This window comes from Neolamprologus brichardi, chromosome 3 (assembly GCF_056152115.1).
Source record: "Neolamprologus brichardi isolate AB-2024 chromosome 3, ASM5615211v1, whole genome shotgun sequence".
NCBI lineage: Eukaryota > Metazoa > Chordata > Actinopteri > Cichliformes > Cichlidae > Neolamprologus > Neolamprologus brichardi.
The window spans coordinates 19,152,508-19,168,450 of NC_142106.1; the positions used below are offsets into that span (position 1 = coordinate 19,152,508).

At 43.1% G+C, this 15,943-nt stretch overlaps 1 protein-coding gene across 1 annotated transcript in view; it reads right to left on the reverse strand.

The window, feature by feature from the left end:
* Positions 1-5,623: 5,623 nt before the first annotated feature.
* LOC148103758 (butyrophilin-like protein 2) overlaps positions 5,624-15,943 on the reverse strand; it is a 54,799-nt gene continuing 44,479 nt past the window's right edge. The window contains exons 3-7 of the mRNA XM_087838209.1: positions 11,183-11,495; positions 10,684-10,965; positions 7,673-7,955; positions 6,115-6,170; positions 5,624-5,898 (exon numbers count right to left, since the gene is read on the reverse strand). Of these exons, the coding sequence (XP_087694335.1) occupies positions 5,624-5,898; positions 6,115-6,170; positions 7,673-7,955; positions 10,684-10,965; positions 11,183-11,495 (1,209 nt within the window). The remainder of the gene's footprint in view (positions 5,899-6,114; positions 6,171-7,672; positions 7,956-10,683; positions 10,966-11,182; positions 11,496-15,943) is intronic.

The following is a 15,943-nucleotide window of genomic DNA, read 5'->3' on the forward strand; positions in this document are numbered from 1 at the left end:
CCAGTGGAAGGCGGGCGGCCACGGCGGGGGGCCTGAGCCGGCACCACCTGATCATCCCGAAGCACATGTGCTGGTTTAAGTCTGTCAATAGAAACAGCCTCCTGTCGACCCCCAAAATCCAAAAGGAAATACTTCCGGCCCGGTTGAATAACCCTAAAGGGGCCGTCATACAGTGGACGCAGCGGAGGCCTATGAGCGTCATGCCTGACAAAAACAAACTGTGAGGAGTCCAACGACCTTGGAACAAAGGTGTCGGGCACACAATGGTGCACTGGGCCAGGAAGAGAAAACGAGTCTCTTGGGGGACGGAGAGACAGCACAGATGGAGCGAAGCACGGGGGTGGGCTCTCAGGCAAGAATTCCCCGGGGACCCGGAGGGGCTGACCGAGGACCAGTTCAGCCGGGGAAACCCCAAGGTCTTCTTTAACCGCGCAGCGCAACCCCAGTAAAACCCATGGAAGGCGGTCAACCCAGTTGCCATCTGTGAGAGAAGCACGGAACGCGGCCTTAAGCGACCGGTGGAAACGTTCGCACATCCCGTTGGCCTGCGGGTGGTACGCAGTGGTTCGGTGGACCTTGACCCCCAGGCCGTCAGCCATGGCAGACCAAAGCTCGGAAACGAACTGGGGGCCCCTGTCTGAGGTGATGTCGGCGGGGGGACCGAAACGCGAAACCCACGTTGACAAAAATGCCCTGGCCACTGCTGCTGCTGTAGTGGATGCCAGAGGCACTGCCTCAGGCCAGCGGGTTGTGCGGTCCACTACAGTCAAAAGGTGCGTGAAACCTTGTGACTGCGGCAGAGGACCAACCAGATCCACATGCACATGATCAAAACGCCTCCCTGGAACGCGGAAGGATTCGAGGGGCGCCTGTGTGTGCCTATGGATCTTAGCACGTTGGCATGGGATGCACGCGGCTGCCCACTCTTTCACTGATTTACGAAGGCCCGGCCAAACGAACCTAGAGCTGACCAGCTTGACTGAGGCCCGGACGCCTGGATGAGAGAGGGCGTGTACGGAGTCGAAAACGCGACGACGCCACGAAAGGGGGACTACAGGGCGTGGACGGCTGGTGGAAACATCGCAAAGCAGGCTGGGCCCGCCGTTCCACACGGGTCTGTCCTCCAATACAAGGCCCGTTTGCGCAGACCGAAGGGCAAGGACGTCCGGGTCGGCCTGTTGGTCAGCGGCCATAGCCTCGAAGTCTATGCCAACATAAACGGGAGAGACCAGCACACGGGATAGACAGTCAGCCACGCAGTTGGACTTACCAGCCACGTGCTGAATGTCAGTTGTGAACTCTGAAATGGCTGCCAACTGGCGCTGCTGGCGCCCGCTCCACGGATCAGAGACCTTGGACATCGCGAATGTCAAAGGTTTATGATCGACGTATGCGGTGAAGCTCCGACCCTCGAGAAAAAACCGAAAATGCCGTGTCGCGAGGTGCAGGGCCAGCAGCTCCCTGTCAAAAACGCTATATTTGCGCTCACTGTCCCTAAGCGTGCGACTAAAAAAAGCGAGCGGTTGCCAGACACCGGAGACCCGCTGTTCTAACACCGCGCCCACTGCCACGTCCGACGCGTCGGAGGTCAACGCAATCTCCGCCGACGGAAACGGGTGGGCCAGAAGGGCGGCGTTTGCCAGCGCGGTCTTGGCCCCAGAAAATGCCTGGATGCGTTCAGGGAGCCAATCAATCGGGTCCTTAGCTGTTTTACCCTTCAAGGCAGCATAGAGAGGCTGCAGCAGGTGCGCAGCTCTGGGGAGAAAGCGGTTGTAGAAATTGACCATCCCCAAGAACTCCTGCAGCGCTTTAACGGACGCAGGACGCGGAAAAGCCGCAACGGCCCGGACCTTGTCTGGCAACGGAACCACACCGTCAGCGGAAATGCGGTGGCCCAAGAAATCCAGAACCGGCAAGCCGAACTGGCACTTGGAGGGGTTGACGATCAGGCCGTGTGCCGCCAAGCGCTGGAAAACCTGGTGCAGATGGGACGCGTGCTGACTCTCAGAGCAGCTGGCCACCAATATATCATCAAGGTACACGAAGACGAAGGGTAGCCCGCGCAAAACAGAGTCCATCAACCGCTGAAAAGTCTGGGCGGCACCTTTCAGGCCGAACGGCATGCGCAAAAATTCAAACAGGCCGAAAGGGGTAATAACGGCAGTTTTGGGGACGTCTTCGGCGCGCACGGGAACCTGGTGATACCCCCGCACCAAGTCAATTTTAGAAAAAATCGAGGTGCCGGCGAGGTGGGCGGAAAAATCCTGGATGTGGGGAATGGGGTAGCGGTCGTTCTCCGTGACATTATTCAAACGGCGAAAATCCCCACACGGCCGCCACCGACCGTCTGACTTGGGCACCATGTGTAGCGGAGAAGCCCAGGCACTATTCGAGCGCTGCACTATGCCGAGGCGCTCCATTGCGGCAAACTCTTCCCGAGCGACGGAGAGTTTCGCGGGGTCGAGGCGACGCGCGCGTGCGAACACCGGCGGACCGACCGTCGGGATATAATGTTCAACCCCGTGCTTCGTTGCCGTGTTCGAAAAATTAGGAACAGTCAGTGAAGGGAACTCCAAGAGCAAACGCTGAAAAACATTCCCTGAAGTCACTAAATTAGCCCGATTCAGGGGCTCGATGGCGCGAGTGAAACAGGGCATTGAAGAAAAAGACAGTGCATCGATTAAGCGTCTGTTAGCGACATCGACCAGCAGTCCGTGGGCACAAAGAAAATCGGCGCCCAAAATAGGTACAGAGCTAGCGGCAACAACAAAGTTCCATTGGAAATCCCGACCATGAAAACAAACAGTCACGAACCTTTCCCCGAACGTTGCGATGGGAGAGCCATTAGCCGCAATAAGCTGCGGTCCGCAGCCCGCTGCTAAACTGTCGGCTCCGGACGGGGGAAGGAGGCTCTTCTGGGAGCCGGAGTCGACCAGGAAACGTCTCCCAGAGCGCGAGTCTTCTATGAAGAGCAGTCTTTCTTTGTCGCCAGCGGTCGCGGCCGCTACAGCGCGCTGGCGGGGTCCATGTCCCAGGGTCGGAAAAGCACAAGGCGGCAGGCAGCGGCGCGCTCTGGCGCCAAAACGCTGATGGTAGAAACAGAGGTCCCGTCCGTGGTGTCGCTGTGCCGCGATCTTTGCCGTCAGCGAAGGATCGGAGACGTCGGGGCAGGTCAGTGGGGAAGTGGAAGGCGCCGCCGGCGAAGCTGGAACTAGGTCGTGATCGTGGAAAGTGCGGGTAGCCAGGAGAATACGATCCGCGTCCTCAGCCAGGGAGCGATAATCCTTCGTGCCCAGAAGCGGAGAGTTGGCGAGGCCGGCTCTCACGGCCGCCGGCAGCTGTCGGAGGAATATGTGGGCGAAGAGGAATCCCCCGTCGTCCGGTCCGAGAAAGGATAGCATGTGCTCCATCAGTTCGAGAGCCGTACCGCCACCCAGGCCTGAGAGGGAGAGGAGCTTCTCGGCTCGCTCTGCGTCGGAGAGGGCATAGCGCCGAAGAAGCAGCTCCTTAAGGGCGGCGTACTTCCCTCGGGTGGGTGGGTCCCGGAGGAGAGTCAACGCACGACGGGTGGCTAGCGGGTCGAGAGAAGCCACTACATGGTGATATTTCGTGTCGTCAGCCGAGATGCCACGAAGGGCGAACTGAGCCTCCACGTGCACGAACCACGACGGGGGATCGTGAAGCCAAAAGTCCGGCAGCTCGAGCGCCACAGCAAACGTAGCTGCAGCCGGAGGCAGAGGGCTGGCGGCTGCTGATGCATCCAGAGCGGAGTCGGTGCCACCATCGGACTGCAACATGTTCAAGTCAGGGGTCACCAATGTGGAGGTAAACACAGACGACACGAGAGCTCTCGATTGACACTGCTCGTTTATTACTTATCACCACACAACTCAACTCTTTTCCCTCCAAAACACAGCAACAACACTTCCTGAGAACTGGGTGTGAGTGGAGCCCTCCAGTGGTCCACCACAAAGTGTCAAAAGAATCCTGTTCACTTATTTTCAGCAGTGTGTTTACTTTATTACTGGAACAGTTTTCTGGATTTACATGTTTGAATCCGACTGTTGTGTGAACACATGAAAATTTGCAGATAAAGTGAACACAGCTGGAAACTGTGAGGAAACAGAACAATAACACAAGTAACTATACTGTAACATGTATTTTAATAATGAATGGCTCCTAAACATGTTAGCAATGAATAAGTTGATCATAAAATCATTTAGGTCAGGTGATAACTGTGGGTTTATCACTGGGAGTGGGACTGATACAGACTCAGTGTGTTAATCAGGTAAATCACAGGCTATGTTTGCTTTGCATTGTCCCCACCTGATAACACTGATACAGTATGATGTGATTCCATATTAGATTCTTGATGAATGTGTATTGTTGTTATTTAGCCTGGTTCTATGTGCCCCTTTTTAACTTTGAGCACCTGCCCCTTCAAACATGTCTGGACAGCCCTGGTTTCAGCATTTGTAAACTTGTATATTTCTGAAGTGTGTGACACATTTCTAGTCCATCTTTAACTTTGTTCCACAGACTGAAACGCAATGTGCTCATTTCAGAGTCTTTCCTCTGGCTCTCTGCTGCACAGTGAAAAATGGTACATCTAATTCTGTTTTATTATATTACTTTCATCAATGAAAGGTGAATGATTTTCCAGCTTGTTTCTGTTGTCTGCTCACAGAAATAACAGAAATATGTGTTACTACATACAAAGTCATGTAGTCTCACTTTAGTTTTTATTACTTTACATTTATCCTGAAACTAAATCTTTTAAAGAACCTTAAACACAGTGTGAATTATAGTGATATATACAGGTTGTAATGGGTGATTACAGTGAATTACAGATAGTGTTACGCTGACAGCGACGAGGTTAACAAGAGGAGAGAGCAAACCAAAAGTAACCTTCATCAGACTGAGGCCTGTTTCCATTCAGTGACACACTGATGGAGATCCTTCACTACACTTACACAAACTGTCTAAAAACACAGGATGATCATGGTTGATGTGAGAATTGAATAAATATCAGAGTAATTACAAACTGTAAAATGAGGATGGCAGCAGCATTTTTGATGATGTAATAATATACAAGAAAAATAACTGCACTTTTAATTTCGACACACAAAGCATCAGTACTGAGCAGCTAATGATCAATCTGAAAAATGAACACATGCTTCAGACTTAAGCAGAGCAGAACAAGGCAAATAATTACTGAGACAGTAAAAAGTGACTGAAGCCTAACACTCATGTTACAGGTGATTCTGCTCTCTTATTGCAGATAATATTGATGATAAAAAAAAAGAATGAATTTCTGACTCACTGCTTTGCTTCTGCCTCAGTTTCCGTGTAACAAACACCACTATACACACCAAGAAAGCTGCTCCGACAGTGATACAGATAATTAATGTGGGGACTCTGATGGCTTCACCTTAAAGGACAAAACAAACCAAACATACACTGGATTAGAGGAAGATGTGTGTGATTTTACCACTAGAGGGAAAAGTGAGAGTGAAAAACATTTTAAAAGTAAAATTAATGAAATAGTTTCTGAGTCATTATTACCTGGAACATGTTCCAGGTAATAATGACTCAGTCAGGAACTATTACAGGAATTTGACTTTTAAAATGCTCTCTCTCTGCTCTGGTTGGTCTTCCTCTGTTGGACTCTGCAGGTGATGTTGTTGCTGTGTCTCTTCTCCACAGTCACTCTGCTGCTGACAGTATAGAGGTCATCAGGACCTCTGAGGGTCTCTGTAGGTCCAGCAGAGAGGAGGTTTCCCTCACCGTCCAACCACAGCAGCTCAGGCTCTGGATACCAGCCTGCAGACTCACACTGTAACACCACCCTGCTGCTGACATATGACATCACCTTTATGACGGGTGTAGATGCTGAAGCTGATAAGGAGAAGAGATAAATGACTGTGATCTGCTGCACACATGTTAGGGGGACACTTGAATACCAACTCAATGTGTTTGTGTGACAGATTTTTAATATCATTAATCTTCCACTAAAAAAAGAAAATTAAATGCTTTAATTTTTTGTGCTGACAACTTTAGTAGTATGAAATTGAACTCATAATTAAATCCATAACCTGCATGAAGTAATCTTACCAGCAATGAGATGAACATATGACCTTTGACCCAGCTGTGGAATGAAACATCTGTACATAGCAAATCCAGCATGTCCAAATTAACACTGTCAGATTTGATTTCAACACTTTTAAAGTGTCTATATGGGTCCACACCAGAGAGTGTTAATTTAACTCTTTTTGGAGAGTTGGTATGTTAACTCTGATTTAGTGTTAAACACCAAATCTCTCTGGAGTTGATAATTTAACACTTGGTGTTAAGAGTTTATATATTAACTCTCAAAGAGTATTTTAGTTTAACTACGTAAGAGTTATCCTCTAATTAATTCTAAAAAGCGGGAATTTTACTCTTCTGAACTTCTAGAAATTTCTTTTGGAAATAAACATTTACTAAAAAGACGCAATGGTTTTTGAAAAACATTTATTCTGAACTGTGCACCACAATTTCAAAACATTTTCTGAAAGATGTAACAGTGTACATGTTCTCACTTTCATTAGAATTTCGTTTATCAAAAGGTCTGACATAGGTGAGCTGGTAAATGCAAATAACAGCATTCTCATCACTTATTTCAATAAATACAAAATACAATATGCATGTCCTTCATTCATCACTTTGTGGAACTTCAACGCACTTCTGCTCTCCCCCATATTCCATCTTCACAAGCATATCCTATGTGGAGATTGAATAAAAATTAGTTGACACTAATTAACGGCACAAATCAATTGCAGCACAGTAAAAAAAAAAGGAATCCTTTTTGAGCCATTACTTGTGTAAAGTATTTTCCCAAAAGACAAGGACACAGACAACAGGTAATACTGAACTAAATGTAAAACCTCAACCTTTTTCATTTTTACCTAAACCGTGTGCACAAAACTCTGGAGGAATCTAAGTGCTAACGTAGAACTCAGTCGGGACTCGGGACTTCTGCTACTGCTGTTTGCTCGTTTTTTATGGGAGATCGTTTTCAGGCTTCAAGTAGCACCATTATACCAACATTTCACATTCTAGACATTGTTTTAAGTGTATTTGACCAAAGGTTTGACTGAAAATTCACATGCAAGCTTTTTTTCAAGGCTGTGGTATTTGCCCGCAAACAATACCTTTCAGCTAGCTAAAACAGAATATTATGCTATCACCGAGCAACATGGCTAATGCCTTTCACACAGCTTTGTCTCAACTCCAAAGAGCCACAGAAGTAAAAGCTAATAATAATAATTGAAACAATCTTTGAAAACATGACTTACCAACCATGGCAAACAACTCAAATATGTAGAGCAAAATGTTCTGAAACGGCTTCACTTCAGCTTCGATTGGAGCCGTGCTGGGGGCGGAGTCTGTGAATTTACTCTATTAGTGTCATAGCCCCTGTAGGAGTTCAGAGCTAAGAGGTCAAGAGTTAATGTTTCCATTGTAACACCTCCAGATTTGAAATAGAAACACTCATTTTTAACACTCGATTTTAACTACTATCATTTTACACCTCAGAGTTACATTAAAAGAATGTGACTCTACCTAGAGTAAAATTAACTCTAAGACTACTAACACCAAAACATTTAACACTTTTGAATTTGCTGTGTACGGTCCTTCATCAGACAGCTGTACTTTGGAGAGAGTCAGTGAGACGTCTCCATGCTTCAGTTTATCAAAGGACAGTGAGGTTCTTCCAGCATATGACGGCTGCTTGTCGTCCACATTTTCTTTATTTTTCTCCCACATGTAGATAAATCCTGGTGCCAGGTCAGCTCTTGCCCACTCCAGCTGCAGCTGTGAAGCATCCATGGGAGTTTTCAGGAAACAGGGTAAAACAACATCATCACCCAGCAGAGCCACAATTTGCTTTGTTGGAGCTTCCTGAGAATAACCTGCAAAGAAACACATCAGATTTGATTTATTGTTGTAGGATTCAGATGAAAGGCTGATTGAAGCAACACCTCAGACATGGATGGATCTCTGCACAGATGAAGTCTAAAAGATTCTGTTCTTTATTTAAACTCAGAAAACACAAAGAGCAACAACAATGCAGATAAACGACGCTGGTATCTAATCATTTTCTGTGCCTTTTACTGTGTAAAGAGGCGATCTGTGTATTTGATCAGGCATCTTCTGAACATAAATATTTTTTCCTCCTAGTGATTATTTTTTATGCCAATATATATCTATTTATTTACCTCTGCAGATGAGATGAGTTAGAGGCAGGACAACATTAATGAAGGATAAGAATCGAAGGGTAAAAACTCCACTCGTATAAACAGACATGCTTCACCTCTGAAAATTAAAAAAAACAAAATGTTTTTATGTTCTTACAGGAATCAACAGTACAACCCTTTGAAACATTAAACATCACAGGCTGAGAAACAATTTACTCACACGAACATTTTCAGGGACACTGGAGGGAAGTCTTTCTTTTAGAGCTTTCCTCTCTGGCGCACTTCTCTTAACAGGATCTGTTTCCCATTTTTACACACCTTCACTGTCAGGATGCTACTTTAATCCAGCCTGTCCAAAACAGAGAAATGTCTGTGAGCCCTTTGAGCTCACCTCTACCACAGATTTAGCAGCAGCTCTACCTGTGCTAGATGCACCTGCTCCTTGTAGTTTCTATCTCTGACTTTATGTCCTCTACAAGAGTTTCTGTTTGGTTTTTGTTTGTTTTTTTGTTTTTTTATCTTCAAATGTTCAATAAAAACATGTATGCTAATTCATAACAAAGAAAGCTTTGTAACTATCCCCACTGGTGAAGACTGTGTCATTTCCACAACACTGGGTGCCAACACTGGCCAAAATGTAGTTTCTGAAACATTAGGAGTTCTTTATGACTCTGTTATTTATAGTTCATTCCTTTTCATGAGCAATCAGAGGGAACGCCTTCCTTGTTCACCAAACAAAGTGAACATTGAACAAACAGTGACAGCTCATTCCACTTGTCTTAGTAGAGCTGTGCTCTCTTCCAGTCTAATCTTTCCCTGCTACAGTGATTTTTTTTAACCTTAAGTGTCAAAAGAATCCTGTTCACTTATTTTCAGCAGTGTGTTTACTTTATTACTGGAACAGTTTTCTGGATTTACATGTTTGAATCCGACTGTTGTGTGAACACATGAAAATTTGCAGATAAAGTGAACATAGCTGGAAACTGTGAGGAAACAGAACAATAACACAAGTAACTATACTGTAACATGTATTTTAATAATGAATGGCTCCTAAACATGTTAGCAATGAATAAGTTGATCATAAAATCATTTAGGTCAGGTGATAACTGTGGGTTTATCACTGGGAGTGGGACTGATACAGACTCAGTGTGTTAATCAGGTAAATCACAGGCTATGTTTGCTTTGCATTGTCCCCACCTGATAACACTGATACAGTATGATGTGATTCCATATTAGATTCTTGATGAATGTGTATTGTTGTTATTTAGCCTGGTTCTATGTGCCCCTTTTTAACTTTGAGCACCTGCCCCTTCAAACATGTCTGGACAGCCCTGGTTTCAGCATTTGTAAACTTGTATATTTCTGAAGTGTGTGACACATTTCTAGTCCATCTTTAACTTTGTTCCACAGACTGAAACGCAATGTGCTCATTTCAGAGTCTTTCCTCTGGCTCTCTGCTGCACAGTGAAAAATGGTACATCTAATTCTGTTTTATTATATTACTTTCATCAATGAAAGGTGAATGATTTTCCAGCTTGTTTCTGTTGTCTGCTCACAGAAATAACAGAAATATGTGTTACTACATACAAAGTCATGTAGTCTCACTTTAGTTTTTATTACTTTACATTTATCCTGAAACTAAATCTTTTAAAGAACCTTAAACACGGTGTGAATTATAGTGATATATACAGGTTGTAATGGGTGATTACAGTGAATTACAGATAGCGTTACGCTGACAGCGACGAGGTTAACAAGAGGAGAGAGCAAACCAAAAGTAACCTTCATCAGACTGAGGCCTGTTTCCATTCAGTGACACACTGATGGAGATCCTTCACTACACTTACACAAACTGTCTAAAAACACAGGATGATCATGGTTGATGTGAGAATTGAATAAATATCAGAGTAATTACAAACTGTAAAATGAGGATGGCAGCAGCATTTTTGATGATGTAATAATATACAAGAAAAATAACTGCACTTTTAATTTCGACACACAAAGCATCAGTACTGAGCAGCTAATGATCAATCTGAAAAATGAACACATGCTTCAGACTTAAGCAGAGCAGAACAAGGCAAATAATTACTGAGACAGTAAAAAGTGACTGAAGCCTAACACTCATGTTACAGGTGATTCTGCTCTCTTATTGCAGATAATATTGATGATAAATAAAAAAAGAATGAATTTCTGACTCACTGCTTTGCTTCTGCCTCAGTTTCCGTGTAACAAACACCACTATACACACCAAGAAAGCTGCTCCGACAGTGATACAGATAATTAATGTGGGGACTCTGATGGCTTCACCTTAAAGGACAAAACAAACCAAACATACACTGGATTAGAGGAAGATGTGTGTGATTTTACCACTAGAGGGAAAAGTGAGAGTGAAAAACATTTTAAAGTCAAATTAATGAAATAGTTTCTGACTGTGAGTCATTATTACCTGGAACATATATGTGTGTCTCTCTGCTCTGGTTGGTGTTCCTCTGTTGGACTCTGCAGGTGATGTTGTTGCTGTGTCTCTTCTCCACAGTCACTCTGCTGCTGACAGTATAGAGGTCATCAGGACCTCTGAGGGTCTCTGTAGGTCCAGCAGAGAGGAGGTTTCCCTCACCGTCCAACCACAGCAGCTCAGGCTCTGGATACCAGCCTGCAGACTCACACTGTAACACCACCCTGCTGCTGTCATTTGACATCACCTTTATGACGGGTGTAGATCCTGAAGCTGATAAGGAGAAGAGATAAATGACTGTGATCTGCTGCACACATGTTAGGGGGACACTTGAATACCTACTCAATGTGTTTGTGTGACAGATTGTTAATATCATTAATCTTCCACTAAAAAAATAAAATGAAATGTTTTAATTTTTTAGTGCTAACAACTTTAGTAGTATGAAATTGAACTCATAATTAAATCCACAACCTGCATGAAGTAATCTTACCAACAATAAGATGAACATATGACCTTTGACCCAGCTGTGGAATGAAACATCTGTACGGTCCTTCATCAGACAGCTGTACTTTGGAGAGAGTCAGTGAGACGTCTCCATGCTTCAGATTATCAAAGGACAGTGAGGTTCTTCCAGCATATGACGGCTGCTTGTCGTCCACATTTTCTTTATTTTTCTCCCACACGTAGATAAATCCTGGTGTCAGATCAGTTCTTGCCCACTCCAGCTGCAGCTGTGAAACATCCACAGCAGTTTTCAGGAAACAGGGTAAAACAACATCATCACCCAGCAGAGCCACAATTTGCTTTGTTGGAGCTTCCTGAGAATAACCTGTAAAGAAACACATCAGATTTGATTTATTGTTGTAGGATTCAGATGAAAGGCTGATTGAAGCAACACCTCAGACATGGATGGATCTCTGCACAGACCACAAAGTCTAAAAGAGTCTGTTCTTTATTTAAACTCAGAGAGTAAATAACACAAAGAGCAACAACAATGCAAATAAATGACATTTGTACCATTATGTTAGTAATTTGGTCCCATTTTTCTGTGTTTTTTATTGTGTAAAGAGTCTCTCTGTGTACATGACCAGGGCTTGACTCTTTCATAATCTGAAGATGAAGATGTTTTTTCAGCCTGTAATTGTGTTTTATAAACTTACCTCTGCAGAAGAGAAGCGTTAGAGACACGGCAGCATTAATGAAGGATGAGAGTCGAAGTGTAAAAAGTCCAGAAATCTGATAAAGAGCCATGATTCACCTCTGAAAATTAACAAAAACAAATGCTCTTTATCTCTGTCTTACAGGAAGCAACAGCACAATCCTTTGAAACATTAAACATTACAGTCTTAAATATGAAAGCTCAAATTAGAAAAAAAATACCTCAAAGAAACACTTTTAGAGACACTGGAAAGAATTTCTTCTTTGTTCAAAGACTTTGTGTACAGATTTCCTCTCTGGTGCTCTTCTTCACCTGCTTCCTGTTCCCACAGCAGCAGAGAAGGTGTGTGAAGATCAGACTGAGCTCCTAAAGAGCATTGCTCATTACTGTGAAAATGATAAAGAAAAGCAAGCTTCCTGTTACTATTTTCTCTGTCAAACAAACCAAGACAACAATGTGTTTTGTAACGTAGCTTTTTCTAAACCCTTTAAAATATCAGAAAGTACAGGTGACAGCTCCTACGCCTCTACATGTACTTCTGGGTTTTCATGGCTGCTTGGATTTGAGGATTGGCTTATTTACACTCATTTGGTTAAATGAGACCGTTCAGATTTTTGTAAGTTTTTATGCTTTTCAGATTTTCTTTTGTCTGTTTGGGTCTAACAGAGCAATACAGAGCAACAACTGTCTCTCACTGCAGTTTTCTAGTAACTCCTCAGAAGGGGAGTCAACAACTCTTCAACAAAGTCTAACAATGTGGACACACAAAATGGTCCAGACTAATCCATTGCGGTCAATTCTACAAAATGGTGCGAAATTCAAAACCTGGTAAAAACTGGAGTCTCTCTCTCAACACTCACTGACTTCACCCTTCATACAGACTCTAGTGGTGGGTGTTTACTCACTCAAGCTAAGTGGCATTAGACAACAGTGGAAATTCATGAATGTGAAATGCTCAAAACACTTTCTGTCACACTGAAACTGATCCTCTGATAAAACCTCCAAGAAGGAACAGCCGATTATTATTATTGTTGGTCTGTGGCAGGGATGTGACGATACAGAAAATAAGAAATCCTACCTCGAACAAATGTTTTTCAAAGCACTGGAATAGCAGCCTCTGTGTCTCCTGCTTCTTCTAAGCATTGTTGTTGGACTTTGAACAGTCATAGGTTTTGCTGCTCAAGCCTGGATTGACTCATACATTTGTACAAAGGTTCCTGAATCATTAATCATTACAAAGTTATGAACTCAGAGATTTGTTCACACAGAAAGTTGTGTTTTCATATTTTTGTGGGGACATCTAATTGACCTAATGCTTTCCCTGTCTCATTATGCCAGCAGGCGGCAAGTACGTTATTCGAGTCGTCTGTGTTGCTGCTCCATCCACGCGCAGAATCATGTCAGGAAAAGTCGGAAGAAAGCGTCCAATTTGGGATTACTTTGAATATGACTGTGTTTTGGATAAAGCAAGTGTCTTGTAGTGGAAACAGACAAATTATGAGGGACATTTCTAAAGGGAAAAAAATCCCACAAACCTTAAAGTGCACTTGAAAAGCTCACACAAGAAGGCTAACCTAGCTTACCTTGAGAAGGTAAGGGAGCACACTCAACCCTCATCCCCAGAAAACAGAAGCTAACCCCAGGCAAGGCAGCGTGATGCATCCCGAGACAACAGGACGGGGATATCTACACAACTGTGTGAGTCAATTACCTTCAAAAAGTTTATCAATTCACTTGAACCACAATTACGAACACCCGGTGCTGCGAGAGTTAATAGTCTCATTGGGGCCAAGATATACATTTTATAGTTGCCTGGTATCAATGGTTGTTCATCTGCCTTTATTTATTTATTTAAAGAACCCATAGGTGGGAATGTGAGTTGTCTGTCTCTGCGTGTTAGCCCTGCGACAGACAGGCGACCTGTCCAGGGTGCAGTATGGTAGCTGGAATAGCAACATACCCAAGGATGAGCAGAATAACTGATATGATGAAACTGGGATTTTGTTACACTTAATTATTGCAAACACAACTAAAACTATAACTGGAACTAATCAAAACTAAACTGAAACTAAGGATTTTCAAAAAAATAAAAACTAAACTAAACTAGCAAACAATTGGTAAAAACTAATTAAAACTGATATAAAATTGAAAATCTGAAGTCAAAACTAAATAAAAATAAAAACTAATGAAAATTGCAAAACTATTAAAACCCTGATCCTGGAGCACTTCTGTTTGGTTTTGTACGTGTTTTGGAGTTTTTACGTGTTTTGGAGTTTGTACGTGTTTGTCTCTAGGGGCCACCGTAAATATACTTTTATTTATTCACTCCACATAAAATGTAATAAATAAATCATATAATACAAAAACCAACTATTTACATTTCAACTTTTAACTATTTAAATGTTCATCTTTTTCCTTTTACAAATTTAAAGTGAAACAACACAAAACACTGCAAACCACAACACAATTAAATACAAACTAAATAAAATTAAATTATAAAACCAAAAGAAGATGCATATTCTCTGTCATATGGGCCTGCATGAATAAACTTTCTGAATCCTTTATCATCTGCAACTGAATATAGTTGTGGATGATTACTATACCGTTCTAATGTGACGTTGTTGTACCTGGCTCTCTTTCTCTCCCTCTGGCTCTGTTCCTGTGCTACTGAGTGTAACTACTGCCACTCCCCCCTCTTCCCAGCGTAAAGCACAAGGCTCGCGTGCGGAGTGAAGCAGAAAAAAAGTGCGAGAGAGAGGGGGGGAGAGAAAGAAAAAAAAAAACAACCCACGCCTCGCGATAAGAAGCCGGCTCGCGTCGTTCACATCAAAGAATCGGCTCTAAGAGCCATTTCGTTCGCGACTGACCCATCACTAGTCTTCAGTAGCTGCTGGTCTTTGAAGCTGTGGATTCTGGGACTGTTGGAAAAGGTAAAACATTTTTATTAAAACCTTTTTACTGTTTTGTTTTTGTTACTCGTCATCGTAGCTTGCTGTTAATGCTGTGCTAAAAATAACAGTTAGCTTTGTTAGCCGTTAAAGTTAATGCAATTTAGTATCGGTATACAGAACTGTTTTCCTAACAGAACCACTGTTATAATAAAGTGAAGGTGAATATGGACCTTTGGGTTCCAAAATATGTGGTTCTATTGCGTGCTGCGTACATAACCTAATGTCAGCTAGACCGATATTAAAATGTATAATATTGTTAAAGTCACTAAAAGGGCGCCTGAAGCCTGTTGTGACGTGAGCTGTGTCTGCTCTAGAAACTCAGAAATTCAGTAGAGCTGAGTCATACATTAAATACTCACATCAGCCTGTACTTTGAATTCTGTAAGAGCTGAATAAAATACAGCTATGCATACGTGTGTGAATGAATAGAAATGGGACACATGAGAATGTGTGTTTTTGACTGTTCCTGTATAACTTATTTTCAGACTAGTTAACAAATTATGGTCCGGTCATTTGATGTTTCTAAGATAGATGTTCTTTTGTAATATAGTTAAATTTTCTTTGTATATTTCATTTATCCACCATCATACATCATACATACAAGCTAAGAAGAGGTGGTTATACTAACAAGAGGTATCAACGCTGGGCCGAAGTTCAGCACATGGTTAAAGTTTGTAATCCAGCCAGGGTGTAAATATCACTCAGCAGCCAGAGCTGAAGCAGGTAGCATCAACACATAAATCTACTCGGCTTAAATCACAAGACCACCTTTGACCAAAAAGCTGTAGATTTTTCTTGTTTGCACAAATTAATTCAGATTCACACTAAATTCTGTGAATTCTGGTTGGGAAGATCCGTATGTGCCCAACCTGTAACTGTATATATTTACCTCTGCAGAGGAGAAGTGCTAAAGCATCAAAACAGCAGTGAAGGCTGAGAGCCGATGTGTAACAAGCAGCATGATCTCCTGAAGAGACATCCCTGACTTCTAAAAAATAAAAATCAAAACTAATTATTTTCCTCTCTTCATTTCTCAGTGAACCAAAAAACAGGCTCTCAGGTAAGATTGCATTCATTGGTGCACACTGTGAGGTGAACTTGTACCAAGTGTGAAATAAATAAATAAATGAAATGAAATGAA